Genomic DNA, 27,895 nt, shown 5'->3' with positions numbered 1-27,895 from the left:
AAGTAAAGAGTTTTCTACGAAGGATCATCTCTTTGGAGGAAGGAGCATCCTCTGCCCTCTGGGATTCTCCAGCCACTGCAAAGTCCAGAAACGATGCAGAAAGACACGCCTGGAGGCTCGGAGGTTCTCGAAGAGGAAGCGAAGTGAGGAAGATGCTGGATACCGCCGTCTCCAAAGTCCTCAGTGGCAAAATCAGAGACAGAGAACACCACCAGGAAGACTTTTTCCCCATTCAAAATCCTGCTGAGAACAGAATGAAAGACATGAAGTCCTCACACGACGGCACTAAGCCTTCTCAGAACAAACACTGCGGTGCGTTTGTCATTGAAAGCATTCAGAAAATGTCATCAGCACCAGAATAAAGGCTTCACAAATCCATCGACCACCAATCCATTGTGACCACTTTGGGAAAAAAAATTGTTTTGAAAAAGAGGGTTTTGTGTAATAGTGCTTTGTATATTTTTTGCATTGGTACAAAAATGGTACAAATGAAAATGGAAGTGTGAGTGTGATGACCTTTAACAAAATTATCACACATGATACAGGAACGCTCTTATAGGAAGTTCTGTACGTCTGTGCACATAATTACTGATGAAGTATATCAAGTAAACAGCGATTACAGGTAAACCTTCCCTCGAAAAAAAAAAAAAAGTTAATTACTTACATCAGGAGTTATAAAAGAAAGATACATTAGCACAAGGATGCACCTGCTCTCATGTAGACTTTCTCATGAACAGTGAAAGTTTGTGTTTTTCTTCCTTTATGTGCCAATTAGCACATAAAATCTATATATAAAAAGAACACAGCAGGCCTGGAAATTATTGGTGTTAATCAGTGTTGCTGGGTGAAAACACTTATAAATCATCTCTGAAAGTACATTACGAGTTTTCAGCTGGAGGATTTAAAAAAAAAAAAAAAAAAAAAAAAAAAAAAAAACGCCTTACATAAGAAGGGAGCGAGGAATTTATCAGTTCAAGTAAAAACATGAGAAAACACCATTTGTTTCATTGGGAAATACGGAACATAATTCATCTGAGGTTTGTGTGTGTTTGCACTTTCTCTGTTTCCATGCATATGTGGGTCTACATCTGTTCGTGTGTGTGTGTGTGTGTGTGTATGTGTGTGTGTTTTTCTACCTGTCCTTGAGTATATGTGTGGTCCATGTATGTGTGTGTGTGTGCATGTGTGTGTGTGTGTGCTGGGTAGCAGGTGTTTTCCTCCAGCTGTGATGAATCACCCTGTCCTCCTCCGCACCTCCGGGCCGCTGGAGGAGGCGAAACCGTGAAACCACCAGGAGGTTCCTGCTATCAGCCCTCAGCTCCGCCACGGAGTCAAAATGTCAGAACTTTGCATTATACTCCATCGCTCTAACTGTGGACCTGCAGTGATGCTGTTGTTGCGATCACTACTACACGCTTAAAGATCCTCAAGAGCCAAATTCAATGCGAGACATGACGTATAGTTCAGTTTTGTCTCAGATCTGCTCTCGGCTACACGTGACGCCATCATGGAGCTCCAATAAACAGTTATCTGTGTGCAAACGATGGCTAAGTACATAAAAAAAAAAAAAAAAAGCTGCGGTAGGCCTAATGTGCCTATAGATCCATTCAGTGTCATTTCATGCTCGGTCCAAGCTCCACATTCGTTGTCTGTGCAAGCAGCTCTGCAATGCATTCTGGTAGAATTGTGTTTAAAAGAGACGGGGTGTCATGTTGCCGTCTCCTCATTTGCATAAAGTTGAGGTTCTAGGCTACTTCATGCAAATTGCAGGCGTTCAGTGCGACTAGAAACTCCCGAGAAACCTCTAAACTAGCCACTGTCGATCTAAAATGAAGACAGATTCAGCAGCTGGTTGTAATGCAGGTTCCTAAGAGTCTCTCAGGAGGAGAGAGAAAGACGGGGCATGATGTGAGACAGGTCCCACCCAGCCTCTGACTTTCAGATGCCCATGATGACTCAATGTCCCGTTAGCCTATTGATCTAACCACAGGGCTCAGCGATATGTTCAAAATCAAACATCACAATAACTTTTGACCGAGATATCGATTTTGTGACGATACTGTCATGATGATTGTTAAATATTTAGGAAAAGTGATTTTTGATAAACAGTCATTAGTGATGTGGCCATAATGACCAAGCAGGTAGAGGCACATAATAGAACATGTCCAACAGTTAAGAATATAGCATTCCTTTGCTATAATGCAGCCTTTAAAACCAGGTAAAGACAACCCTTAAGCCATGTCATGATAATTGAAATATCTAGTCCTCTATCATGATATCAGTATAATACTGATATACAGCCCAGCCCTATCTAACCATTTAAAAAATGCTGGCACATTTGACAAGAATGGTAAAGTTATATCAAAGCCCCCAGAGAGACTGCTGGTCGGGACAGCACAACAAATGATGTATCAGCATACGTAATTTTTGAACTTAACCAAATACTCACTCAGTATCGGTGATGACGTATCCGAAGACGTCGTCCTCAGGCTTCTTCTTGCTGGCTTTGACGTCCAGCTGAAGCTCAGGAACATGCATGGGCTTCTTGTGGGTCTCCTCGTACACCACCGCGGCAGGAGGGGGCGCCACCTCTTTGATCCAGCCGGCCACCTCCGACACCTCCTCCACGGACTGGGTGGCGTCCTTCTTCTGGACCGTCACTTCGGCCTGGCTGGTCCGACTCCGGACGTTCTCCAGTCCCACCCGTCGGCCTCTCTGCGCCTCAGCATCCACTGCGCCCTGGTTCCTCGGCGTCGGGGAGTCGGCGAAGGTGGTTTTGTCCAGGTACGCTAGGAGTTTGGTGAACAGGTTGCCACTTGTAGCCTGAGGAGGACGTGAAGACATTACCCTTGTGGTTTTATAGAAACCATTGAGCATAATGCTAGTGTTCTCCGACTGGCAACGTGAGCTACTGATCAAGATCACCAGCAGGTTATTCCAGACATGGTGATTTCATGACAAATTATACAAATTTAAAGTGCTCAACTACCAGCAAGTAATTAGCCTCCAAGACACTTTCAATTGTAAACCTTTATAATGGCATATAAAGACGTTGGACTTTAGTAGTGATTAATTGTTCAATCAAGATCTTTTGTCTATCGGTTGAAAGTGGACTTGTCATGGGTTTCTCGTTGGTAACGTCAGTGTGTTGGCGATCTACAGCTTCAAACACAAGGAAATAATTGCCTTGTATCAAACAGCAGCCAACCTGTCAGTGCCTATTCTGAATATAATGGAATGTCTTATTATTCCACTGCTGCTCGCCTCAGTGGGGGTAATTGCTCGTCTTGTCAAGGCCCAAAAGCCGGTGTCGCAATAGTCACCAAAGCCAGGAACTTACTTCCAGTGAACTTGCTCTGTCTGATAGTGCTGAAAAGTCTAACTTCTGTACACATTCAATGTGTTTTTGGGGGGACAGCAGGATGCCAGAGTGTGACGAGAGAGCAGACTCATGTTCAAACTGTTGGAGTGTCCTTGAGCAAGCCGACCGAATCCCTACCCTAGCTCTGCAGTGACGCAGTGATGTGCAGGAGGTGGCCAAGTTCCTGATCAACCCAACAGTTTCCCTCTCATGATGTGACAGCATGGTCAAACTTCATATTAAGACAGCTTTGGAGATTGTTCTGAGCTTTTACAAATGACATTTTTAGGTCCTGATTTCCCAAAATGACGCAAATATGTGGTATCAACAACACCTACTGTGCAATGAGGATTTTAACCTCAACTAAGAAATACAATCCAACCCCAGTCTTGGAGTCTTTTCACTGGATTTCTGTCAGTTTCAAACTGGTTTTAAGGTTTTCCTGTGCTATGCAGAATTCAGTCCATGATGGGAAAGACCCTTCAATTCTACAAATTCCTTACACACTCTGTAACTTTGCCTTTGACCAGTGATATCCATAGTAGTATTATTAAGGTCATTTATGTGCAGGGACTGAAAAAGCATTACTAATATTAGTCAAGAATAGCACGTTCATTATGATAATCCAGCAAAATAACTAAACTTCTACGTTAAGTAGAAACTATTGCCCCTCTTGTCAAAGTATGAAAATCATTGCAATAATAAAGTTGCATTAAAAAAAGCTACGTGCAATAGTCCTAAAATGTTCTAAATGTATTGCACAATGACCTATTTTCGGTGCAACAATAACAGTACTGTAAAATCAGTATTTCTCTGTGCTGAAACTTTCTAGAACTCAAAGTTTCTACCAGACTCCCTGAGCACTTAGTGAAATCTGTTCAGCAGAGACAATGTTCATCATCTTCACCTTTATAGGCGATATCAAACACCTAAAAAAATTCTCTTGAAAACTGTGGGCCCAGAGTTCAGTTCCTCCCTTGTGCAGCATATTACCTCATTTTTCAGAATGCCAGTTTTACCTCTGACATTTAGCAGTTGTTGTTTTTTTCTCCACCAAACTTGAAAGCCTACCTTGTCTTTTGCGTTGGGCTGCTCTGCCTCAGCGTCCACATGGCGCTCTGTTGGAAGAACAAGTGCAAATGTGTCATCAGAAAGAAAACAAACAAACAAACAAAATGACGAATAATCACATAGTACTAAAACTACCACTACATATTTCTTATAGGTAAAAAAGCATGTTTAATCTGCAGTTCTTCTTTTAAAATGCTGAACACATGTTGCTTGAAGTTTGATCAACATAACATTTGTTGGTTGAAAAAGTATTAGACAATCAGAATTAAAAACTTTGGTGTGTCTTGACTTTTGCTGTTAATCAGGCCTGGCCACAATTTGTCATTTGATTCATTATATTACTATTTCTGTGGCCTTTATAAGCCATTTGATGGATGCTTTCATCAAACAGTACCAGAAGTGCAAACATTAGTTATTTGTGACGGTCCCGGTGGGAAGTGAACCCCTAACCCCAACAACATTAATGCCTTGCTTTACACACTGAGCTACATGAGTCTCGGGGTTTCATTGTTTGTTTGTTTTTCATCTCACCTCAGTATTTTCGTTTCAGTTTGTGGTCAGTATCTTAACAGTGAAAAGCAATGGAAACCAGTATCTACCTTGAAGCTCTGCCTGCGCCATGGGAGCGCTCTCCTGTGCCTTCACTGTCGGAGCACTCTCCACCTTTTTCTCTTCCTCTTCCTCTTCATCTCTGACACGTTCCTCCTTCCCCACATCCTCCTCCTCGTCCTCCTGCTGCTCCTCCCTCAGCTCACCCTGCAGGTCTCTCGGCCCGGGTCTGTCCCGGGTCAGGCCTGTGTTCTCGCCCTGGTCTACTACCTGCAGAGCGTCGGCGATCAGGCTGGACAGCTGGTCCAGGTCCTGAGGCGTCAGGTCGTCCATGTCAACATGCTGCCTGCCAACGTTCTGCAGAACTTTCTGGATAAATCTCTCTGGAGAGGAGAGAGCAGTAAAGCAGACATTAGAGAAGTGCGCTATTTGTCACTACAACTATTTCAAAGGGAAGTTGTGCACGTTTATTAGACTTGGCAAATAAAGTGATTGCGACTTTAACACCTTGAACTCTTATTTTACATGAATGGTAAGGCCAACAAGTCAAAATGATTGAAGAGTTATATATGATAAAGGCAAAGAAGTAGCACAGTGTGCTGTTTTTCAAAGTCAAAAGGTCACTCAGTTGAATCAGTTCATTGGTTCATAGAATTGAATGGAAATGGGAATGTCCAAAAAAATAAAAATTATTCTCAAATCAAATCACCTGTATAGCTGTAAAGCCAAAGATTCACAAAGCTGCCACGTACAATTGAAAAGAAATTTTAATGAAAGAATCTTTGGTTACAGTTTTTTTTTTCAGTTAATACACATTAAAATGCAACACATAGTGCCTTTAAACACGTACCATCCACTGAGGTGAGTGGATCCTTGACTGAAGACACTTTACTTCCTCCCAACCTGAGAAGCCTGGGCTTTGAGGTTTCTTTCTTCAGTCCAGAGTTTTCTATTGCATTGCTGTAGAAGGGCCTGAGGCGGGAGGAGGGGGCCTCCTGGTCCTCGGGGTTGCCCGCCTCACCTTGCAGGGACAGCTGCCCAGAGAGGTACTGCCTCAGGGCGGCCATGAGGAGCTCGCCCTCGGCCTGGGCACCGAGGAGCTGGGTGGCTGCTGGGACTCTCTCCTTCTGCAGAGGCTGCAGAGAGGACAGAGGAGAGAAGCTGGATGTGGACGACTTCTGAACTCCACCCTGGGCTTTGGAGCGGTAGTAGTCTGCAGGGATGCCTGACTGGAACTGACGGTCACTCTGAAAAAACAAGTAAATCCATCTATATTCACACAGAGTTTGTTTCAAATAACAGTTTAGAAATTCTGACCGCAATGAGAGAGAGCGAGAGACCTATGCATGATTATTCTGTTCAATCAACTCATTATTGTGACCCTGTGGTTATTTTCTACTCATTCGATTTTTATTTCAACCATTATTCTAACCAGGCAAGCGTCACTGAAATACAAGATCTCTTTTGCAAGTGTGGCCTGGCCAAGAAAAACAGGATCAGTGATGGACATAAAGGTTAACGTTGCAAAAAATCTCCATCTTAACAAGTCACTGGGCTCATTCTCAGTGTTAAAATAGTTTCTTTTCAGACATCTGCCCGTAGGATGAAATAATCTCACTTGCTCTCAGTGCAGTTTCAGGATTTTTCTCTCTGGGAACAAGGTTAAATATGTTGAGACAAGTCAAAATAAGGTAGATCAGCCCACCAGGATCATGAAAATGACACAGCAGAAGGAGCTAAAGGTTATTGCTTTCCTGTTGTTGTCATTTAACATTCATCTCTAGCGGTCTTGTTTCCTGATTTACTTTACTTTCTTGACCATAAAACTCTTTGTAACTGTGAAAAATGCGGCACAAATGCTTTGTTGTTACTGAAGTGGAAGGTCAATAACTTTTATACCTTGACTAGCGAGAAAACCTTGGCAGGGAAAGTGAATCTACCACACTGCCCTGCCGCTCAGCAGCTTCCGATGAGGCGTTTAAGCCCCAAAAGTTCAGAGCTGCTCAGTCGGCATCTGTGGAAAACTGTGATTTCACCGTTACAGGAGTGAATGTGTGCTCCTGCATAAATGCGAAGCACGGCGCTGATGCGAAAGAGCCTGGTGCTCAGCTAAACACACACTCGTCCTGCCTGAGCCGTTTGTGTTTACTCTGCTGTTTTACATCACATCTTCTCTGCACCGTATCTACGCTTCTGATATGTTTTAGCCCTGTGTGTCAGTCCTGTGCCATGTAACTGTCTTGTAATGTGTTGACTTCAATTTACTAAGGGTCAAAAGATGTGTGCACCCATTTTATCTGGCAAAATTAACAGAATTTTCTCGAATAATCTCCATATTAGATCATTTACTCTCATACTCAAAAAGCTTGGTAAATTAAATCTGGCTGTGGGATGAGATAATCCCACTTGTTTCCTGTGCGATTTCACTAAACTAAACTTCACTAAACAAGGCAGAATAAAGCAGATCAACCCAACAGGATCAAGAAAATGTCACTTGACTCAAGAAGGTATTTTCTACCTTGTCTGAAGACGATTTTAACATTGCAGATGAGGCTAACTGTCTTTTTAGAACAGGTATTTTTTTATAGTGCACAGTGCTCAGTAACGGCAAAATTATCATAACAATACAAATGTAAGCAGTTAAGACTTCACATTGGTCCTCCTCGCGGTGATTATGCTTCTTTATGATTTGTGTGGCTGAGGCCCCTGCTGATATTTGTCACTGCCAGTGCCAGAAACCCTCTGCCCAACCTCTCGGTGCAGCCCCAGTGTCTTTATTCATGCACTTGACACTGTTGATGCAGTTATCAGTTTACACCACATGTGCCCTCGCGCCCCCTCCCCGCCCCTCCCTCTCCTCTCCCCCCTCTCTCCCTCCCTCCCCACAGAACACATGAACCTGGATGAAAAAGGGCCAGGAGCCTGGAGCTACGCCTGCAGGCTCCACATCATCCCAGCCTGTTCGTCTTCAGCACAATCCCCCAGCGGGAGAAAAGGCCTCTCCCATTCAGCCGCACTCTGCTGCCCTCTCGCCGCGTGACGGACATGACGGAGAGCCAATCACGCGGAGAGTTATTAATTAGGGAGGTGAACTCCTGAACTCTCAGCTGGTATTATTTCTCTCATGACGGTCACGCTGGGAGAAGCCATCAGTTACAATGGAGCAGCGAGAGCGATTCACAAAGCGGGGAGCGGGCTGACAACGAAAGATGGCACTGGATGCCCCGTCGTGCAGGTGTGTACGTGTGTGTGTGTGTGTGTCTGGGCATGTACACGCATGTGCACTTGTGTGGCAGGTGTCTGTGTGTGTGTGTGTGTGTGTTTGCGTGCATGGTTTTATGCAGACGGCGGGGTGAAAACAAATGCCCCACCTGCTCTTCCTCCCTCTAAAGCTGAGGCAGGCAGCAGCGGGAGCTAAAGTGTGTTATTTCTGCTGTTTTGTTGCAGGAGTTTTACCTTCCTGGAATAAGCAAACGTGGAAGAGAAAACAAATCCCCAACCGGGGGCATGGAACAGAGAACCACACAGACCCAGGCGAGGCTCAGAAGCTACCCAGAGAAAGCCTCACCTTGCTGGGGGTGTTCAGGCCGGCGGGAGGGGGCGTCTTGGGGAGGAGGCCCAGGCGCTGGAGGTACGCCTGGAGGTTTCTGTTGAGCTCCACCTCCACCGGCTTCACCCTCTGGTCCGCTGGGTCCATCGCTTCAGCTACAGGTCTGCAGGAGACACAGAGGAAGGAAAAAGACAGAAATTAACCCCGTGAGCTCTGAGTGTACCTGGAGTTTCCCCCTGAGTAGCTTCAAAGTTGAAGATTTTTTTTTTCCCCCCATATTGCAAAACAGTGGCACATCCATGTTGTGTCTCTGTTGGCTGCAGTGCTTCACAGAAGCTCCATCACACTGATACTGAGTCAAATATTCAAAGCCAAGATGCCGTTGCTATGGCTGCTGTATCACATTAAAATAGAAAAGATCTCCATGTCCTGTGCATCATTTTATTCACATTTCCCTGGAATTCAGCAGCTCATGTTTGGGATCTTTGGAAACCTTTGGATCTCCACTAGATTTCAATATAAAGTTCTGTGTGTTTGAACCAAACAACATGCATTTGTAGTGATGAACCCACCGATGGGAGCAGCAGAGCTAAAGACATCAAAGCAAACAGATGAGTTACTGGCACTTTAATATCATGTAACCCCATGATCAAACAAGGTCACAAGTTACTTTAACAAATTTGTAATGTTTGGAAGGAGGCCGACAAAACCAGCCTGAAAAATAACTTCAACACATTTGTGAACCTATGCAACCACATATACAAATAGCTTTTGTCGTTGTTGTTGTTGTTGTTGTTGTTGTTTTTGTATATAGACTACAACAGCAAGGATTATGCAGTGCAGGAATATCATTCTGGTGAAATACTTTTTTGCGAGACTGAATGTACTAGATTAATTAAAATACCAATGTTAATGTATACCAAGTATAGAAATGTATGACCAGTCTGCTTTAATGTCTAACTAGTAGGTTATGTACTTGAACAAGTTCACAGACAAATTAATTATTTAGTCAAAATGAACTTTTCAGGCTGTTTTTGTTGCTTTTTTCGTGGATTTGTGTTCCCTTCACACTCAAAGTGAGCGCTTTAAGCAAAGCATGGACACAGATAATTCCTCTTCAACAAGTCACTGCAAGGCATGAATACTGCGCATATACTATAAAGAAAAAACATTAAATATACTTTGTCCCTGTCAAAATAATTGCGGTGCCTGAGATATTGGAATATCTAAATCTGTTCTCTCAAATCAAACTCGACGTGCTGCACTTTATCCTCATTATGTCATTATGTCATTTCACCTCCACATTACTGACGTTCCTGTCAAAAGTTCAGGAGGAGAATTTCTCATATTTTATTAATCCACTTACGGCACAGCAGTGCACATTGTTACATGAAGCTCTAGAAAGCTTTTTTTTTTTTTCGTCCTACGCAGGAGGAATGCTGGTCAAATCCAATCATCAAATCGTCTAATCCCTGGAATCTTGTGCTCCCCGTTTAGGTTTATGACCGACTAAATACACACTCCTCCACCTCATTTCACTTGCCCTTCACATCTCACCACCTCTCTGCTCCCCACTGAAGTCACATCAGCATCACTTTCCGGCTCAGCTCGGCTAATATCAAATATTTGAAGTTCATGGGCTGACTTCACTGCGCTGCATCAGAGCCAAAGATGCTGCACCAGCGCTGATTTGTTGTTTGTTCTTCTCACTCTGACTCCGCTCTTTAATATGAGAATGTTGAACCGGCAAAATCAGGCGTATGAAGCCGAAACATCAGGAAAAACTAAGGCTGTAAAGCTCTACGTTTAAACTAATACTAATGGGATTCTCTGAAACAGCGTGTAGACCACAGGACACTTGAACTTCACTGAAACCAGCACTGTTTGAAAAAAAAATCACCAAAAAACATACACTCACTAAAAAAAAAAACATTCTCATGAGGCTAGGATGCTAAAACTAAACTTTACTGAAATTCACTGAAACAGCATTTAGACCACAGGGGACAAAAACTCTGCAGGGTAACCAGAAAATAAGAGCATTAATACCACGGGACACTAAAACTCATCGCTGAGACCAAAACTGATTAAGTTCTCGAAAACACATCATCAAGATCTTGGGATCCTGAAAGTTTTCACTTCGTGCAACAAAATTCTTTCCTTTGAAACCAAAACTGGCAAAATTCTCTCAAAATAATATATTAAAAAAATAAATAATAGGCCACAGGACATTAAAGCTCTGATGAAGAATAAAAAAATAATGTCAAGACCACAGGACGCTCAAACAGGACGGGTGAAATTCTGTAAACTAGCATTTGGACTCCGGGACATTAAAACTCTCGGCTGATATCACCACTGGTGAAATTCGCTCACAATACTAAAACACAGCATTGATGAAATTCCCTTCCCTGAAACACCATTGACACAACGGGACACTAAAACTATTAAAACCAGCATCAGTTAAGTCCCGTAACACAGCGTTTGGACAACGAGACGCGAAAACTGTCAACTGGAACCACTGCTGACATGCTTCTTTTGTAATATTTGCCCTTGCAGGGTTACGGAGCCGAGGGTCACCTATTGACAGTCAATGGGCAGGGGGAGCAGAGCTGCACAGTGCCTGACCTGCTGTTGGTGCTGTAGATGGGCCCGTTCTCCAGCGGCCTGTAGGGGATCCTCCTCAGCTTGGATAACTCCTTGGACAGGACCTGCTGCGTGGCGTCGTCCTCCCACGTCAAACCTGCAAACGGCAACACAGGGAATCACTAGAACGTAGAACGTAGAGGAACCCTTCCCTTTCCACTCTCTGGTGAGATGTGGACTTAGTGCCTTAGTGTCTCAGAGGGACGCACAAAGACACACATTCCTAATTAAACTGTATGTAACAGTACAGTAATACAAGAGACAGCACGAAAAAAAAAAAAAAATCAGTGTTTTTTGTGTGAAAAGGAAAAAAAAAAAAAACCTCAGCAGAAACAACAAGAATCCTACAGGAGATGGGAGGAGAAATTGCTGAACATGCAGCAGTGCTCCCAAACTCATTAGGTCACTCATTAGCAGAGGAGACGAGGCAGCGGCGTCGTGTCCTTGGAGACGGACTGGAGTTTCAGTGACTAAGCAGAAACTATTTCTCCTCTGTGCTTGAGCCAATAGATCCGGCGTGATGAGCTAATTGGGAATTCATTTTACAGGCATTAACCCGATGCCGCGTACACAGCGCAGTTCACAGCGAGCGCAACGTTGGACCGAGCCCAGACGGATCACCCGCGTTTCAAACGGGCAACCGAGACAGTGAAGGGGTCGCGGATCAAAAGGGTCAAGGGGTAAAGGCGCGGCACCCTGAAAAATAAATGTGAGAGATGTTCTCGTCGCCCCAGAATGATAATGCATGATCGAAAACGGCAAGTTAAGCAAAATAAGACGTGAGAAAAGCGGGCGCAGTGATTTATCATGGCGTCTGTTTCCTGTTTTCATCAAGATACAAAGGTAGTTCTCGATACGTTCCGGCGCCAATGCCTCCAAAGTGAAATCCCAATAATAACAGTTACGATCTGTGCATGAATTATTGTGTGCTTATTAATTGTTCTCTGCATCTCTCTGGATTGTAATATTGCTGAGGTGGACGCGTCAGACAGGGGTGGGGAAGGGGGGGAGCAGCTGTGACCTTGGCTGTGATGTTCTCATGGTAATCCGAACGAACAACAACAAACACCGTCTCTGCATGACTGCGGCTGCCACCAAATCCTGCACGTTTATTGTGTTTGGCACGGCGAGGAGGTGAGGCGGATGCTTTGTCAGCGCCGAAACAACAGCTATTCCTCTGCTGTGTTTCAACAAGAGGACAAGCTCGATGGGTTAGTTGGACGCTCACATCACAGTGTTACAATACTGGCTGGCGAAGACCGTCATACAGTAAGGAGCCGAGTTCTACCATGAGGTATCTGCATTTGAAGTATTCATAATTCTTTCTGATGAGAAATTGAAAAGGATTTTGGTAAAGAATATTATTTAGTAGAAGTTACCCATTCATCAGGAAGGAATCAGGAATCAGAATCAATATACACTCAGTGTCCACTTTATCAGGTCAATCTAATCCAGTCTAATCCAGCCGTTGTGCAATAAAGTTTCCTTTCCTGCCGCCTATAATGCTCAGGTTGTCTTGTTGTCACGGTAACAGAGGTGTTCATTCACTTCTATGTTTGACATTGAGCTCATAGTTAGTGCTGCTGTTGGACTGGACTGCACTTTACTGACAGCTGTTTCCACTATTCTGTCCCCCCTCATGTATATAAATACGGGAGGACAAAAAATTGGAAACACCTCTCAATATAATGCAGTCCAGTAGCAGACCTCTGCAAACTACAACCTCAGTAATAAACACAGAATTAAAGTGACACATTCTGCACAATGTCAACACAAACTGAACATTATAAACTTTATTAAAAGGAAGAATGGCAGAGCTGCTGAGCTGAACTGCATTAGACTGGACAGATGGAGCTGAGAAAGACGACACTGAATTTATTTATGTTTTTTTTTTTTTTTTTTTTTTTTTTTTAATTTAATCAATATTCATCACAAAATATTTACAAAAGATGCCTGAATACCTCTGGAACAATATTAGTATTTAGTAGGAAAAAGGTCCTCACTACATCTACCAGCTGTGATATGTGACTGTGTTTAACTTTTGTCAAACAGTGCTGCGGTTCTCAACCTGGGGTCCGAGGACTCCCGGGGCTCGGTGATGGTGTTCCAGGGGGTCCCAAGAAAAAACAGGGAATATTTAAATATTTACAATGAGAGAATCTATAAGAATAATTATCCATATTCACAGGATTTCACACTCTTCACTGTTAATCTGCTAATCTACAGTACAGACAGTTCTGGAATAACTATGACCAGGATTGCTGAGACGACGTCTTATCAAATTTGGGTTCACGGCCTGAAACGGGTCAATGTGCGGCTCCTTGACACGAACAACGCTGGGAACCACTGGAAATAGTGCGTATGACAAAACTCTGCATATTTCCAGCATGAGAAATACATGTGTAGCTGGTGAATAAATTTATTCTGATTCCGTGTCAGTGACTCCTTGGTTTATTACCAACCACGCAGATTAAAAGATCACTGTTGTCACGAGTAAACCTTAGCAGCACGGCAGCATGAGGGGAATCCACCGTCTCATTTCCACGCTGCACCTACGACTCTTGTTACACAGTTTAATAACGACCCGCCATGCCTGTTCCTCGTGTCTTCCAGTGACACAAATTGAATTTTCTGTATATTTCCTCTTGAGGACAGAGTAAAAAAAAATAGATCTAGAGCAGGAGGTGTGCAATATAAAGTTAAAGTTGCCTAATGGTTGCACTTGGGGCATTTATTGTACTTGGTTTATTATCATATATCACATATTTGATGCTGCTTCTGTATGGGCGCCTGAGAAAAAACTCTCTTTGCACACGAGGACAAGCTTAACGAGCATCTTGGGCATTCCTGTCTGTTTACTTCTGGGTGAAATTTACTACGCCAGCCGTCAAAGTGTCCCTGCACCAATGTCATCAAGACATCCCTGCACCTCTATTGTACTTGGCAAACGGACGTGCTTGTGACTCGGCTTCAGCATCACTGACTCAGGAAAAAAAAAAAAAAAAAAGAAAAGAAAAAAAAATCTCTTCTGCATTTCAGCGAGCGCACAAAAGGACGAGCTTGATGAGCTACTTGGGCATTCACGTCTGCTTCTTATGCTTAACATGCATCCAAATGCGGCATTCTGGCAACCAAACAGAGGAGCCGGCGCCAACACCAGATGGGGTAGCGGAACGAAATGTTACCGGAAATATGGCCGCGCCGCGCAAGGCACAACATGAACAGAGACATTTGGCAGATGAGCGATGGCGTCGGGGAAAGTTACAAGCGCTACAGTCTGCGCCTCCAGATGTGGCGGTGCAGTCTGGGTAATGTCAGAAGACGCGGCGGCAGGACAGAGGACACACTCTTACAATAACCTGGGCTCAACATTTCCTCACTTCATGTGAAACTCCAGGGACTTTCATCAGGTTATCTTGACCAACAAAATGAGAAAGACTGTTTTTCCGTATCAGCTAAACCTCTCACACAATGTCAGATCAGTCGTTTTCTACCATTTGGCCAACAGAAAATCAAAAATCAAGGGTGTATGATAGGCATATTTAATAAGTAGCCTAATACACATAAGAACCAACAATCATACACTAAAAAATCATCATAATTATACACCAAATGCACTTAGTAAGTAGCACAAAATGCATATCGTCATTAAGAAAGCTGCTATGCCAGGATGATGATTATCATAAATTCAGTATATACTAATGTGTTATTTAACCCTCCTGTTATGGTCAAATGTACTAACATCTTTTATGTTTGGGGTCAGCAGTTTAAACGTCCACAAAATTATTATAACTAAAATTGTTACCAAAGTTTATGTGTCAGGTACTTTATGTTTCTTTGTTGACGACCTAAATAGCCCTTTAAATAAAACATAACTCCTCCCACCCCCACTTATACATCCAGTATTCCTATTACACCACTATGGAAAAATATGCAAATCACCATAAAATCTCGCTAATTGACCTAAAATTGGAAAGAAATATTAATTTTTGGTGTTTTAATGGCTTTATATTATTTCTAAGTACAGATTTCTGTTATTTATAACCGATGCATTACAAAGTATGTACAGGACGTTGAAAACATATCATCATGTGAATTTCATGTTTACCTGGTAGGACCCATTACATTAGGAAAAGGGCCGGACCATCATGCATTGCTGAGGGTTTTTTGTTTGTTTGTTTGTTTTGAGTCAAAGCAGACTGAAAGGGTTTTAACGAGGGCCGAGGATGACCGAGATGTTTGGGCCCCCAGAGGAGCGGGTCATTATTCAGCTGAAGTGAAAACATGAAAATCACAAAAAACAATTCTGTAAGTGAACTGTCTCTTTAATCTGCCGGGGAGATCCGGCCACAGAGAGCCGACAGCAAAGCCACGACCAGAGGATACCAGGGTGTAATGAAATAAATAAACAGATGAACCAGCAGTCAAATGAAGGGAATAACTAAACATGTAACTACGGTTTCCTGCTGCGATTCTGAGTCTCAAAGTTTGAACGAGTGAAAAAGTGAAAGTTAGGGAGGGAAATTTTGAAAGCTGAGATGTTTAACTTTGGTCTTTCCGGTGAAAAGAGATGCAAAAAGAAAAAAAAACACAGAGTAAAGACACTGTCAGGTGAGGTTGTAGGTGTGGTGTGATACGTGGCGTGCAGTGTGTGTTTAGAGGTTTATATAAGTTTGTACAGACGGCCTGTGACACACTGCATCCCAGTCTGTGCATCAAACTGTAAAACACACAGAAAAACTTTCCTTTCTCTAAAAATTAAAACTTCACTCGGTTCGGTCGGCGCTGCACGTAAAGGGACTCCGACTCCCAAACCTTTACTTTGCAAGGCGCTCGTTCAAGGTGAAACTACTTCCTGTTTCTGAATAATCCTGCATGAATTTCCATTTTGAGGCATCACAGTTATGTCACCAAAGTGTGGGAGACAAGGCATCAGTCTGCATATCACTGTGGTGCTATAAGGAGTGATATGCAGGTGCAAAAAAAATCAACTGCTTAACAAGCCATTTAGTCTCATCTTCAGTGTCCAAATCTTCGTTTTTCTTCAAACAAAGTGCAAAATCTGACAGTGGGATGAGATAATCCCACCTGTTTCCAATGATAATGAACTTGTTTCCAGTGTCATTTTCTTGATCCTACTGGCTGATCTGCTTTATTCTGCCTCGTTTCAACAGGTTTATACTTGTTCCCTGGAAAAAAAAAAAAAAAACACTGAAACAAGTGAAACTGCACTGGAAACAAGTGGGATTATCTCATCCCACTGGCAGATTTTGCACCTCGTTTGGAGAAAAACGAGATTTGAAAACTGAAGATGAGACTAAAGGACTCGTTAAGATGAACAGGTTTTGCAGTGAGAAAGATAGAAAGAAAGAAAGAAAGAAAGAAAGAAAGAAAGAAAGAAAGAAAGAAAGAGAAAGAAGAAACTGATTTTGAGGAATTATAAGAGAGAGAGGTGGGGAGAAACTCTGCAGACGGGAAAAAGAAGGAGGTGAGTGTGTTTGTGTGTTTCTGTGTTTATGAGAGGAAATAAAGAGAGAGGGAGGGAGAAAAGGAGAAGAGAGAGTATCATTTTCTTGATCTGCCTCCTTCTGCCTTGTTTCAACATGACATAAAATTTTGTTTTTTTCTGCTGCAAAGTAAAAAAAAAAAAAAACTTCCACTGGGATGAGATAATCCCACTTTCCTCCAATGCAGTTTCATTTGTTTCCAGAAAAAATCCTGAAAAATTCTCATCCCAGTGGGAGATTTTTCTAACTCGTTTCCAGAAAAAAAAAAAAAAAAAAGATATTTCCACAGTGCAGATGAGGCTTTGTGCAGCGTGTGGGTCTGAGTGCTCGCACTGCCGGGGTCACGGCTGGAAACGACATATTCTTACAGATGGTTACCTAACAATAACAATTTCTCTAACCACTGAGTGTGAACTCGCCTTAATCTGTGTTGAATCCGGCGCTTCACGCCACCGGCTCTGAATATCTCAGCACCCACACACACACACACACACACACACCTCCTTTAGACCCCTTGCCAAATGAATTACGACCCCTACTGCCAGGAATCGGGCACAGGCCCATCGTTAACAGCTGCACAGCGTGTCGGGCCAGCTTTCCCCATCAAAGAGCCATAAAACCGAGCCTTTAATGGCGGCCGCGACGGCTGAGAACACGGGCGTGAGCGGCGGGCGAACAGACGGCATCTGACACGACAGGTTAATAAACGTTAGGGCTCCTGCCGGGACATTCAGAGCGGCCGTGGGCTGCGGCGGCGGAAGCCAAGACGGGACGCAGGGAAGCGGCCGGTCCAGGAGAGAGGCAGGAGAAGATCGGGACGAGGTGACGGTGTGAAGCTGCAGGATGTGGATTCACCTCTGCAGACTCTTGCTTCCGCTGTGACATTAAATCTGCATTTCTTGGGCTTTTCCAGCCACACAGACGAGGCAAAATGTCTGTTAATGAGCGATTTGGTGGTAAAAAAACAATAAAAATCCAACAAACCATCTGCCCGCAGGATATCCTAATCCCACTTGTCTCTGTTGCATGTATGCAATGTTTCATTCTCACTTCAGGGATTAAAAATATAAATATATTGAAACGAGGCAGAAAAAGGCAGATCAGCCCAGTGGGATCCAAAAAAATGACACTTGATTCAAGAAAAGTCTGCAAGCAAATTGATTAGCGTGGAAACAAGTGGGATTATCTCATCCCACTGGCAGATTCTGCACCTTGTTTGGAGAAAAATAAAGATTTTTATCACTGAAGATGAGACTGAATGACTTTTTTTTTTTTACTTTGTCAGCTTCAGCTCTTTGATGAGCAGCAGTGCAAGCAGCCAAAAGTAAGGAGGAGCCAAAAAACTATAGATTTTTGGAAAGACTGAGCTTCACTGAACACTTTACAGCTGTTTTTTTTCCCCCAATTTTTTACACATTTTAACAAATCTATGTCCTTGTTCTGGACAATGAGGGGTGCTAATTACTAAGAAAAAAAAAACATGACAGGAGCAGCTCTCTCCAGTTTAAAGTTCTGATTCTGATTCTGATTTAACACCTGATTTGTCAAGACCACTTGTGGAAATTAAGAGTTTGACCTCCAGCGTCTCCCCGGTGAAAACTCTCTGCCAACAGTCGTTTGTTCTTCCTCACCTCACAGGGAGACATTTTTGGGATGTTAATTGGCCTCCAGGAAAAGCGGAATGTGTTGCTCCTCTCCACGTTTTCCTGGCTGGTGGCTCCTCGGTCGTGAGGCGAGGAAACCGCACTTTTTCCAAAGTCGGTGTACCATCGCCGCAGCTCCTCGTCGCTCCTTCTCCGAACGAGTCTGAGCCCTCTGGAGCCGCAGCTGAACATTCATTTCACTTTGGATTAATCGACATGTTAATTTTTTTCAATGAAATCCTCAATCGGTTAATGTAAAAATGTGAAAAATAAAGCCAAAGTCTCATGGAGTCCAAAGTCTTCAAATGTCTTCAAGAGTCTGAGCAAAAAATATTTATCTTGTAAAAATATGAACACTTTGTTTTGGCACTAGTAATATTATTATTATTATTATTATTATTATATTTTTCATTGTAATCTCTATTGCTATATTGTGTATTCAGCAGTAGGATGGGGGGTAGGGTGTGGTTTTTGTGTGTGTTGGTTAGTATTTGTTGAATTCTCTTGTGTGGTTTGTTTTTTTTTGTTTTTGTTTTTCTTAAATCTATTTATCTTCAAATTTATCTTCAATAAAAAACACTTAACAATGTTAGTGAATCTTCGTGAAGCCCTAATCAGACAGTGTTTTGTGTTTTTACTTGATTCAAATTAGATAATTGTTATTGTCAAATTTTGAATTGAGAGATGAGTAAAACATTGACAACTAAAATTAAGACTCATTAAGATTCATCAATAAGCCTGAGAGAGTCTTGAGAGTGTTTATTGCTCAGCGCTCATGGCTGTGGTGTTTTGTCCATCCATCTTTCTTACTCCAGTGTTGCTGTTTTTGTTTTGTTTATTTGTTTGTTTGTTTGTTTGTTTTCACATCTCATGTATCTCCCGTCAATCAAACCGTGTGGGCGGGACTTGGATTCCCTGCTGATGGAGTTTGAGTTTCTCTTCTCTTTCGTCTGTTCGGTCACGGCGGCTGGCGCTGCTCCGTCTAACCAGCCGGCTCTTCTTCTTCTTCTGCTGCTGCTTATTCCTAACAAACAGGAAACGCATCACTTCCTGTGCGGCAGGAAGGAGTCGAGCACTGAGAACAGACGATGACCCGAGAGGAGTGACACCGACGCTCTGCGTGAAAAATGTCAGGCGTTACAGCTTTGAACGGCGGCAAAATCCCGTCAAGGCGGCTCGAGCGAGCGAGCGAGCGAGAGAGCGGGGGGGGGCGGGGGTGACCTCGACTCAGACGGGTTTTTAAAATGCCTCCACACCTGCAGGGAGAGAGGGATGGAGGAGCAGAGTGTGTGGGCAGCCTGAATAATGTACCGACATTACAGAGAGAGAGAGGGAGAGAGGGAAGGAGAGGAGAGAGAGGGAGGGAGGGTGAAAGAGAGGGGAGAGAGAGACAGTGGGAGAGAGAGAGAGAGAGGAGGGAGAGGGGGAGAGAGAGGGAGGGAGAGAGGGGAGAGGGAGGGAGAGGGAAAGAGAGTGGGTGAGAGAGAGGGGGAGAGAGGGGGGGGGAGAGAGGAGGGAGAGGGGGAGAGAGAGAGGGAGGGAGAGAGCAGGGGGGAGAGGGAGGGAGAGGGAAAGAGATGGTGGGGAGAGAGAGAGAGAGGAGGGAGAGGGAGAGAGAGAGAGGGAGGGAGTGAGGGAGGGGGGGTGGAACGATCCAAGAAATAAGGGGATAAAAGCAAAAAAAAAGCTCCATCCTGACCAGAGGTTTTAATCTCACTTCCAGTTGAAATCTTGTTTTTCTACTTCCAACAAGGTGAAAAAAATCCTGCCAGTGGGATGAGATAATCCCAACTCGTTTCTGACGCTAATCCACTCGCTTCCGGAATTTTGTCTTGAATCAAGCGTCATTTTCTGGATCCCGCCGGGCCGATCGGCCTCACTCTGCCTCGCTTCAACACATTTACACTGAAAAACAAAGTGAAACAGCACCGGGAACAAGTTGGGATTATCTCATCCCACCGGCAGATTTTTTTCACCTCGTTGGAAGAAAAAACGAGATTTGAAAACCGAAGATGAGAGGAACCGTTTGTGCAGTGAGAAAGAAAGAAAGAAAGGAAGAAACAAACAGAAAGAAAAAGAGAAAGAAAGAAAGTGATTGTGAGGAATTATAAGACAGAAATGGAGAGAAGCGACGCAGACGAAGGGCAAAAGGAGGATGTGAGAGGGCGGTGTGTGTGTTTGTGTGTGTGTTTATGAGAGGAAATAAGAGCGAGAGAGAGAGAGAGAGAGAGAGAGAGAGAGAGAGAGAGAGAGAGAGCACTCTGTTATCTTTTCAGCCGACTGGCGGGTTTGAAATGCAGATGCTTCAGTGTCTTTAGAGTTTTGTCCTCCCTAATGGCTCCTGCAGACAGCCGGGGCCAAACCGCTCATTAGCATAATTCATTTCACTTCAGAGCGCCTGATAAATGCCTCCGAGCCCGTCGCCTCTCTGTGAAATCCCAATATTCCTCCGGCTCTCCCGCCGAGCGCCGACCCGCCCGGCCCGACCGCGGCCGTATTCTTCTGCCGAGCGAGCCGAATCGGCCAAAAGATGGCGCAGAAAAGGGACGGGGAGGGGAAACCGCCTCAGATGCATGAAAGGCGGCTCGCTGTTTGTCTTTTTTACGGCGACACGGAGGTTTGGTTTGAGGGAAACGTTTGGCCGAGCCGCGTCCTCAAGCTCAGAGTCAGAGCGCATCCTGACGAACACACACACACCTCCACCAGGCCAAAACACAAACACTGAAATATGAACAAACACGACTCAGGGAGGATCACACAGCGACACTTTTCCTGAACTTTTTCTCATTTAATCCCGGGTTTACGCATCATCTGACAGATTAAAAAATAAAGAAAGAAAGAAAAGAAAAAGTCAGTCCACTGCTTCCTCATGTGCTCTTTGTTGGCAACTCGTCTGGTATTTTCGTATTTTCGTTCAAAACACAGCTGGAACATCACAGGGGGGGAGCGCATCCGGGTGGCTCCCGTTGCCGTGGCGACAGCTGTACGCGAAGAGTTTGTTTACGTCGGGAGAACAGGCCGACGCGGCTAACAGCAACTTCACAAGGAAATGGCAAAAAAAGACGTGTGAAAGTATGAACTCTGTGGCTCCTCATTTTGATTCAATTAAAAACAAAACAAAACAACAACAAGAACAAAAACAAACACGTTGGCTGTGGGAGGAGTCAAGTCTCACCTGGTCGGCTGCAGGTGTGTTATTAGTGGGCAAGCTGCCAGCTCATGTTCTTCCTACTATTTCTTTCTTTATTTATTATTCTGTATGGGTTTTTTTTTGGCACGTAACTCCTACAGCTTTCATTTTAGGCCCACACAATGAATTGGAAAAATGTGCGGCCCGATTTGGAGAAGTTTGCTATTACTTTTATAAGGAATCCGACTCACGGAATTTTCACAATTCCAATTTTACGGAAAATTTCGGCCATCCGAAACGAATGGCCAAAACTTCAGAAGGCTCCAGGGCACAGAGCTTTTGACCTGCATCCACGCACCAAATACGAAAAACGTGTGTCTTGTGGAGGAGAAGCGGTGTCTCGATTTTCAAGGCGCTCCGACTTTCCGTTTTTCCACAATTCCACTTTGAAGTCGGAATTTCGGACGCAATACACACTAATGGCGGAATGTTGGGAGTGGCAGAGTGAGTGACATCACAGCTAGAGTGCAGCAGCCCTGAAAAATCGTCTAAAAATTTTGTCTTTTGCTTGCTCCCCTGGCCACAATTTTCACTCCACATGCATAAATTTGGGTAAAGTAGTAGGAAAACTAGTTTTGCTTTGAAAAATGTAAATACAAAAGCAAAGCAGCTTCAACTTTTTAAACGGTGACACTTAATGAGGCAGGAGTGCCAGCTCTCTCCCCCATAGACTCCCATTATATCTGGAACCCAAAATCTGGGGAGAGAAGCAGAAACACACACTTTTTTAACTCGCTCTAGGGTGGGCATTTTTTGGAGTTGAAAAATAATTTTGACACAGTTTGAAAGCCCAAAGCCTTACCTTTCTCATGATACATTTTATTTTCTGCTCGGACTTACTGTCATTGAGGAAAAAGCAGTTGTTTCAGGAGGTTTTCTCCCAAGCACCACTGTCACTCTTCCAGCTTGCCCACAGTTTCCCCACAAACTGCACTTTTCTAGCTCAGTAACTTTATTTGCACATAGATAGATAGATAGATAGATAGATTTTTATTGTCACTGCACAATCATATACGTATAATAATGCAACGAAATTAGGGCTCAGTCCTTTCGGTGTAGGGGAGAATAGAAAGCATCGTGCATCTTGCTAGTTGAATAGCCAAGTCCAGTAATAGATGGCTGCAGCCATGTCTCTGATATCAGAAAAAATGCAACAGTCACGGAAACACTTGTTGGATGTGCAAGCACAGTTCGTCATCCCGTGTTCGCCATGGACCTGGTGCTGGAAAATGCTGGGAGGCGGCGGCCGAAAGGGCTGTCCTTTCAGCCGCGTCAACGCGCCGGCCCTGCAGCCTCGGCGTCCTCCGGAATGTCCTGGCAGCGATGAAAGTCCGGTGGAATTGGCATCCCGCAGCGCAATCCCAAGCTCAAAAAGTTTCCTTTGCTTGTTTACGTTTCCTCCTGGACTTGTCACTGGGAAGAACTATCCACGGAGACCCCATCAGGATGAACTCACATCTGATTGGCTAATATCAACGTCAGGCTGACACGCAGCGTCTGATCATTTTGAAATAACTTTATCGACACACATTTTGCTGCTTTTGTCACGATGGAGGTTTTGAGTTTTGATAAAGTTATTCAAACAAGCTGTTCTGCCGATGCGGTGACATCAGCTGTGGCTGAGGCAACGTGCACCACCCGGAAACTCTACAAACACTGGTTCACCACGAACCAAAGAGCCACAAAGGCCTCCACACACACACACACACACACACACACACACACACACACACACACACACACGTGACCTGCTTCCCTCTCCACACATCATAGACCAAACGCACCCTCCTGACATGTCTCCACTCGCCTGCAGGCTGTGTGTGTGTGTGTGTGTGTGTGTGTGTGTGAGGGGAGGTGAACAACAGAAGATCTGATTGGTTGGTTTGGTTTTGTTTATTTATACATAAAATAAAACTTTATAATAAAATTAGCAGGGAAATGTGAGGAAGAACTGCTTAAAAACCAAGGATGTTATTGTTCATGAAAACTCACGAAATAATGAAAACTAGATGTGAAAAAATATTTTCGTTACCTGAAATAAAAATTAAAAAAGAAACAGTAAGTGAAACTGGACTGTGTGTTTAGAAAACAAATAAACAAATAAACTAAAACTGTAGAGAAAATGTCTTCAGTTTTAGTCTTTGGTTGTTCTCCTGTCCTCACTTTCAAACTGTATGATGAGTTTGTGGAGTTTTTATTACCCAACAAACTTTTTCTGACCACTTTGCATCTCACCCCTGACAAAAACCTCATGTTTCCAAAAAACAAAAGACTAAAACTAAACACTGACCGTAACAAAACTAAACCAAAACAGAGCATCCTCAAGAAATAATAACTAAACGAAACAACCAAACATTTAAAAATGAATTAACTGACACTGAAAACGAGAAGTCAAAGCGAAATAAAAGATACACACACACACACACACACACACTGATAATACACACAGGTAAGCACAAATCCCATCCTGTGATTTGGTGCAGAGTTTCCATAAGACAAGACAGATAAAAGAAAATAAGCAGAATTATAAAAAAAAAAAAAAAACACGAAAAGCTGGCAAAGCACAATATCGGTTGGACTCGATTTAATTTGACACTTCATATGAAATTTAATAATCGGTTATTGGAGAAGTGATTTCAGGATGTGTTAAACTGCTGTGGGGACAAAATCAAGACGTGTACAGGCAGATAATCTCATATGGACCCTTAGAAAAAAAAACTGAGATTAGGAGGTTCAAGAGGCGGGCGTCTGAGGAGTAATTATGAAACTGATAATTATATGCAAATTGAAGGAAGTTTTTTTTTTTTTCTTTTTTTAAACACACCAGTCTGGAGATGGTTTCCTTGATAAACGGAGGACATGTCGTGGAAGAAGTGAAGCCTGGGAAAAATGTTTTTACAGAGTCAGAATACCACACACACACACACACACACACACACACACACACACAGGTTCACGTGTCGCCTCAGCTCCTCACCAGACAGGAAGTGATGTGTGTGTTTCCACGGCGATTTCCTCAAAGGTTAAAGGAGGCGAGGAGCTCCTGGTGGGTAAAGCTGAACTCTGCAGAGCAAAAGCTTTTTCTTTGTGTGTGTGTGTGTGTGTGTGTGTGTGTGTGTGTGTCTGGGGGAAATGAAGTGCTGTCATTCAAAGCTGAGCTGCATGATGAAAGTGGATGAAATGCTGGGCGGCTGCGAGTCAACGGTGTGCAGGTCTCTGTCTCCCTCTGGTGGTCGGGGAAGGTTACTGCAGCTTATCAACAACCAGAGGGGCTCCTGGGACGCTGCCGCCATTTGTTTTCAGACGTGAAACTCCAGGCAGGGAACGTCAGGGAAGTGGATGAAGTGTCCGGGAACGTCGGCAGCTTTCCTTTAGAGGAATACAGCAGGAGGTGTTTCCCTGCCTGTCCACCGCTCTAACACACCAGGAGGGAGTGTGTTCAGGAGCTGGCTCATGGAAATGCTCCAACACAGTAACAACCCAAGACTGTGTGACACTGTTGACTTCAAAATTCCCATTTTCATCCTTTTACTTTGCAACTTTTACAGCTTAAAACTACTTTGCAGCGCTTTCACTCACAGCCAGTCACAGCCGCTGGTGCAGAAAGTGAAGAAATGAAAGAAAAATCAGCGAGCACAGAGGCAGTGAGGTGAAAACACCCGGACGCAGTGTGACCGTCGTCTGATTTTGTAAAACTTTTGCACGAGTTCACCTTCTCAGAGCTGATTCACGGCTAAAAACAGGCTCGTTCATGGGAAACAAGCATTTAAATCAACGCTTCTCTGACAATATAATTGATTTCTGAATAAACTATTTCATATTTCCTCTCTATTTCCTCTTGATTTTGTCATTTGCCTCATACATGCAACAGTAGGTTGCTGCAGCTCAGGCGGCCTCCAGTGTCAACTTGCCATTAAAAGTTTCCATATATATATCTATATACATATATATATGGAAACTTTTAATGGCAAATCAAACCAAAGCTGTTTGTTTTTGGCTGAGATGTATCAGGCAAACTGTTTCCATATTAATGTTATCTCATCTAAAGACAAAAATAAAAAGTAAAAACAAAACTTTGCGATATGTTAAAATGCTGTACATTGTACATGAGCCTGTCAGATTATTTGTGTTGGTTTTATTTTCCATAAAAAAAAAAAAAAAATTAAATTAAAAAATAATACTAATTAAAATAATAAAATAATAATAAAATTTTAAAAATTTAAATTAAAAATAATAAAATAATAATAAAATAATAAAAATAATAAAATAAAAATAAAAAGTTTCCATAAGTGACTACCGGGAGTTGCTGATTTTTCTAGTTTGCAGGGTTTTTTCTGTTTTTTTTTCTGTTTTCCTGCAGATGGGTGTGTGAGCCAAGCCGCTGCAGCCCGGCTCAGTCTGTGTGTGAGGCTTCTGTCTGGCATGAGAAGCTGCAGGTGTTTGTTTCCTCCGACACGGCGGCTGCGGCGAGGGAGCGGCAGATAAAGCTTTCAATCCCCGAACACGGAGGATTACACCAGACGCTATCAAACTCCTCCTGAGCGGGAGAGAATCACTGCTGCTGCCTCTGACGTCATGGAGACGTGAGGGGGCAGGAAGCGCAGCCCTGACTCACATTTGGCTCTAAGTGAGAAAAAAAAAAAAAAAGAAAAAAGAAACAAAACGCCTCCGGACTCCAGTTTTCCCAGTTAGCTCCTCCACTGAGGCGAGAGAGATCTGCATGTGAGCCAATCAGAAACATCCGAGGCTCTGGCGGCTCCGTTTCCATCCAATCATCAAAAAAACAAAGTCACACAAACTTTACAAACGGCAGAAAAAATAACTTAATAACTTCCAGCTGCGTTGAAGCTGATAAACCAACGTCCGAGCCAAAAACTGACCAGTTGTTGTTGATTTTAAAGTCTATTGATATTGATATTGGTAATATTTCGTGCTTTCATCTGAAGACAAAAACAAAGAAATAAAGGACTGAAACCGATTCTCCTCTGTTGCTCTGTTTCCACCCGACTGCCAAGAAAACCTGCAAACTTTTCAGATTTTGCAAGAAATAACGTGATTTATGCACGATGCCGCGAGCTGAGATATTAAAGCATTCGCAAAAAACCTCAAAATGGAGATTTAATGTTTGATTAGAACTGATTGGTTGTTATGGTTCTTTACCGTCAGCTGATGTCGGCCACATTTCACACTTTCCTGCTGAGCTAAAAGTGACGATTATTTCCACTATCGGTCAGTTTTATCGGTTACTTTTCGACTAATCGATGAATAATTTTGTACATAAAGTGACAGAGATAATAACAAAGTCTGATGGGAAGTGATCAGAGTCTAAAGTGACGTAATATATTCATTTTTGTAAAGATATAAATGTAGAAAAGGAAGACAATCTCAGCGTCGTACAGATCTTACCGAAGCTGACGATCATTTTTATCGATAAATTAGTTAAAGGAGCAGTGTGATATCAAAATAAGCTGCGATCCGCTGATTTTCTGTGGCTCAAACTGATCGATTAATCAATTAAACGATTACAGGAGTCCATCTCAGGAGCACAAACAGGATTATGGAATAAATAAAAACACAGATGAATGATAACCTGCTTCAGTTTGTCGGATTAAATCCGGAAATTCAAAACTCTGTAAAGCTCTGACTCACACACACACACACCCAAAATAGCACACAGACCTACAGTAACACAGCTGCCATGCGGGGTCCCCGGAGAGTCATGGAGGTGGCTCGTGAGTGTGTGTGTGTGTGTGTGTGTGTGTGCGTGCGTGTGTGTGTGACTCACAGTGTGACGCCAGCAGAAGTGTGTGTGGGAAGGCGATTGGAGTAATATATAAGTGTATGTATGTGTGAATGTGTGAATTTATGTATGTGTGTGCATAATTTTGTGTGCGTGTGTGTGTGTGTGTGTGTGTGTGAGTGTGTGTGTGTGTGTGTGTGTGTACCTCTGTTGGACAGCTTCTCCAGCAGCATCCTGAAGCGTTGCACCACAGATGGGGAAACGTCGTAGGTGTACACCTCCTTCACCGGAACCGAGTGACACCTCCCAAACATACCATCTGCGTGAAGACATACACACACACACACACACACACACACACACACACACACACACACACACACACACACACAAATACACTTTTACTACAGTGTCAAACTCACTCTTACCCTTTTATTTTGTGATGAAGTGCTGTGATTTTTTTATCTCCCGCAAACTGATTCGTCTACTTCCACCTCACTTAGTGATTTCCTACATTTCCCAGAAGGCCTTTCACCGGCCACAAGAGGGAGGGGTAGTGAACGTGTGCTATTCGGACGCTGCGGGTGAAGAGAGCGACGGTGGGAGCAACGCAAAGGGGAGACGAGAGTCCCATCCCTCGCTCA

General features: G+C 43.4%; 1 protein-coding gene across 1 annotated transcript in view; it reads right to left on the bottom strand.

The window, feature by feature from the left end:
* The window catches only part of LOC115374602 (receptor-type tyrosine-protein phosphatase N2-like), a 274,717-nt gene that overhangs the window by 192,031 nt on the left and 54,791 nt on the right, over positions 1-27,895 (bottom strand). Inside the window, exons 3-9 of the mRNA XM_030073582.1 lie at positions 27,457-27,570; positions 11,154-11,268; positions 8,550-8,694; positions 5,832-6,228; positions 5,032-5,364; positions 4,433-4,479; positions 2,450-2,823 (exon numbers count right to left, since the gene is read on the bottom strand). Coding sequence (XP_029929442.1) covers positions 2,450-2,823; positions 4,433-4,479; positions 5,032-5,364; positions 5,832-6,228; positions 8,550-8,694; positions 11,154-11,268; positions 27,457-27,570 — 1,525 coding nt within the window. The remainder of the gene's footprint in view (positions 1-2,449; positions 2,824-4,432; positions 4,480-5,031; positions 5,365-5,831; positions 6,229-8,549; positions 8,695-11,153; positions 11,269-27,456; positions 27,571-27,895) is intronic.

This window comes from Myripristis murdjan, chromosome 17 (assembly GCF_902150065.1).
Source record: "Myripristis murdjan chromosome 17, fMyrMur1.1, whole genome shotgun sequence".
In the NCBI taxonomy this organism is placed as follows: domain Eukaryota; kingdom Metazoa; phylum Chordata; class Actinopteri; order Holocentriformes; family Holocentridae; genus Myripristis; species Myripristis murdjan.
The sequence above is the reverse complement of the archived record's forward strand: the minus strand, read 5'-3'. Positions and strand labels throughout refer to the sequence as shown.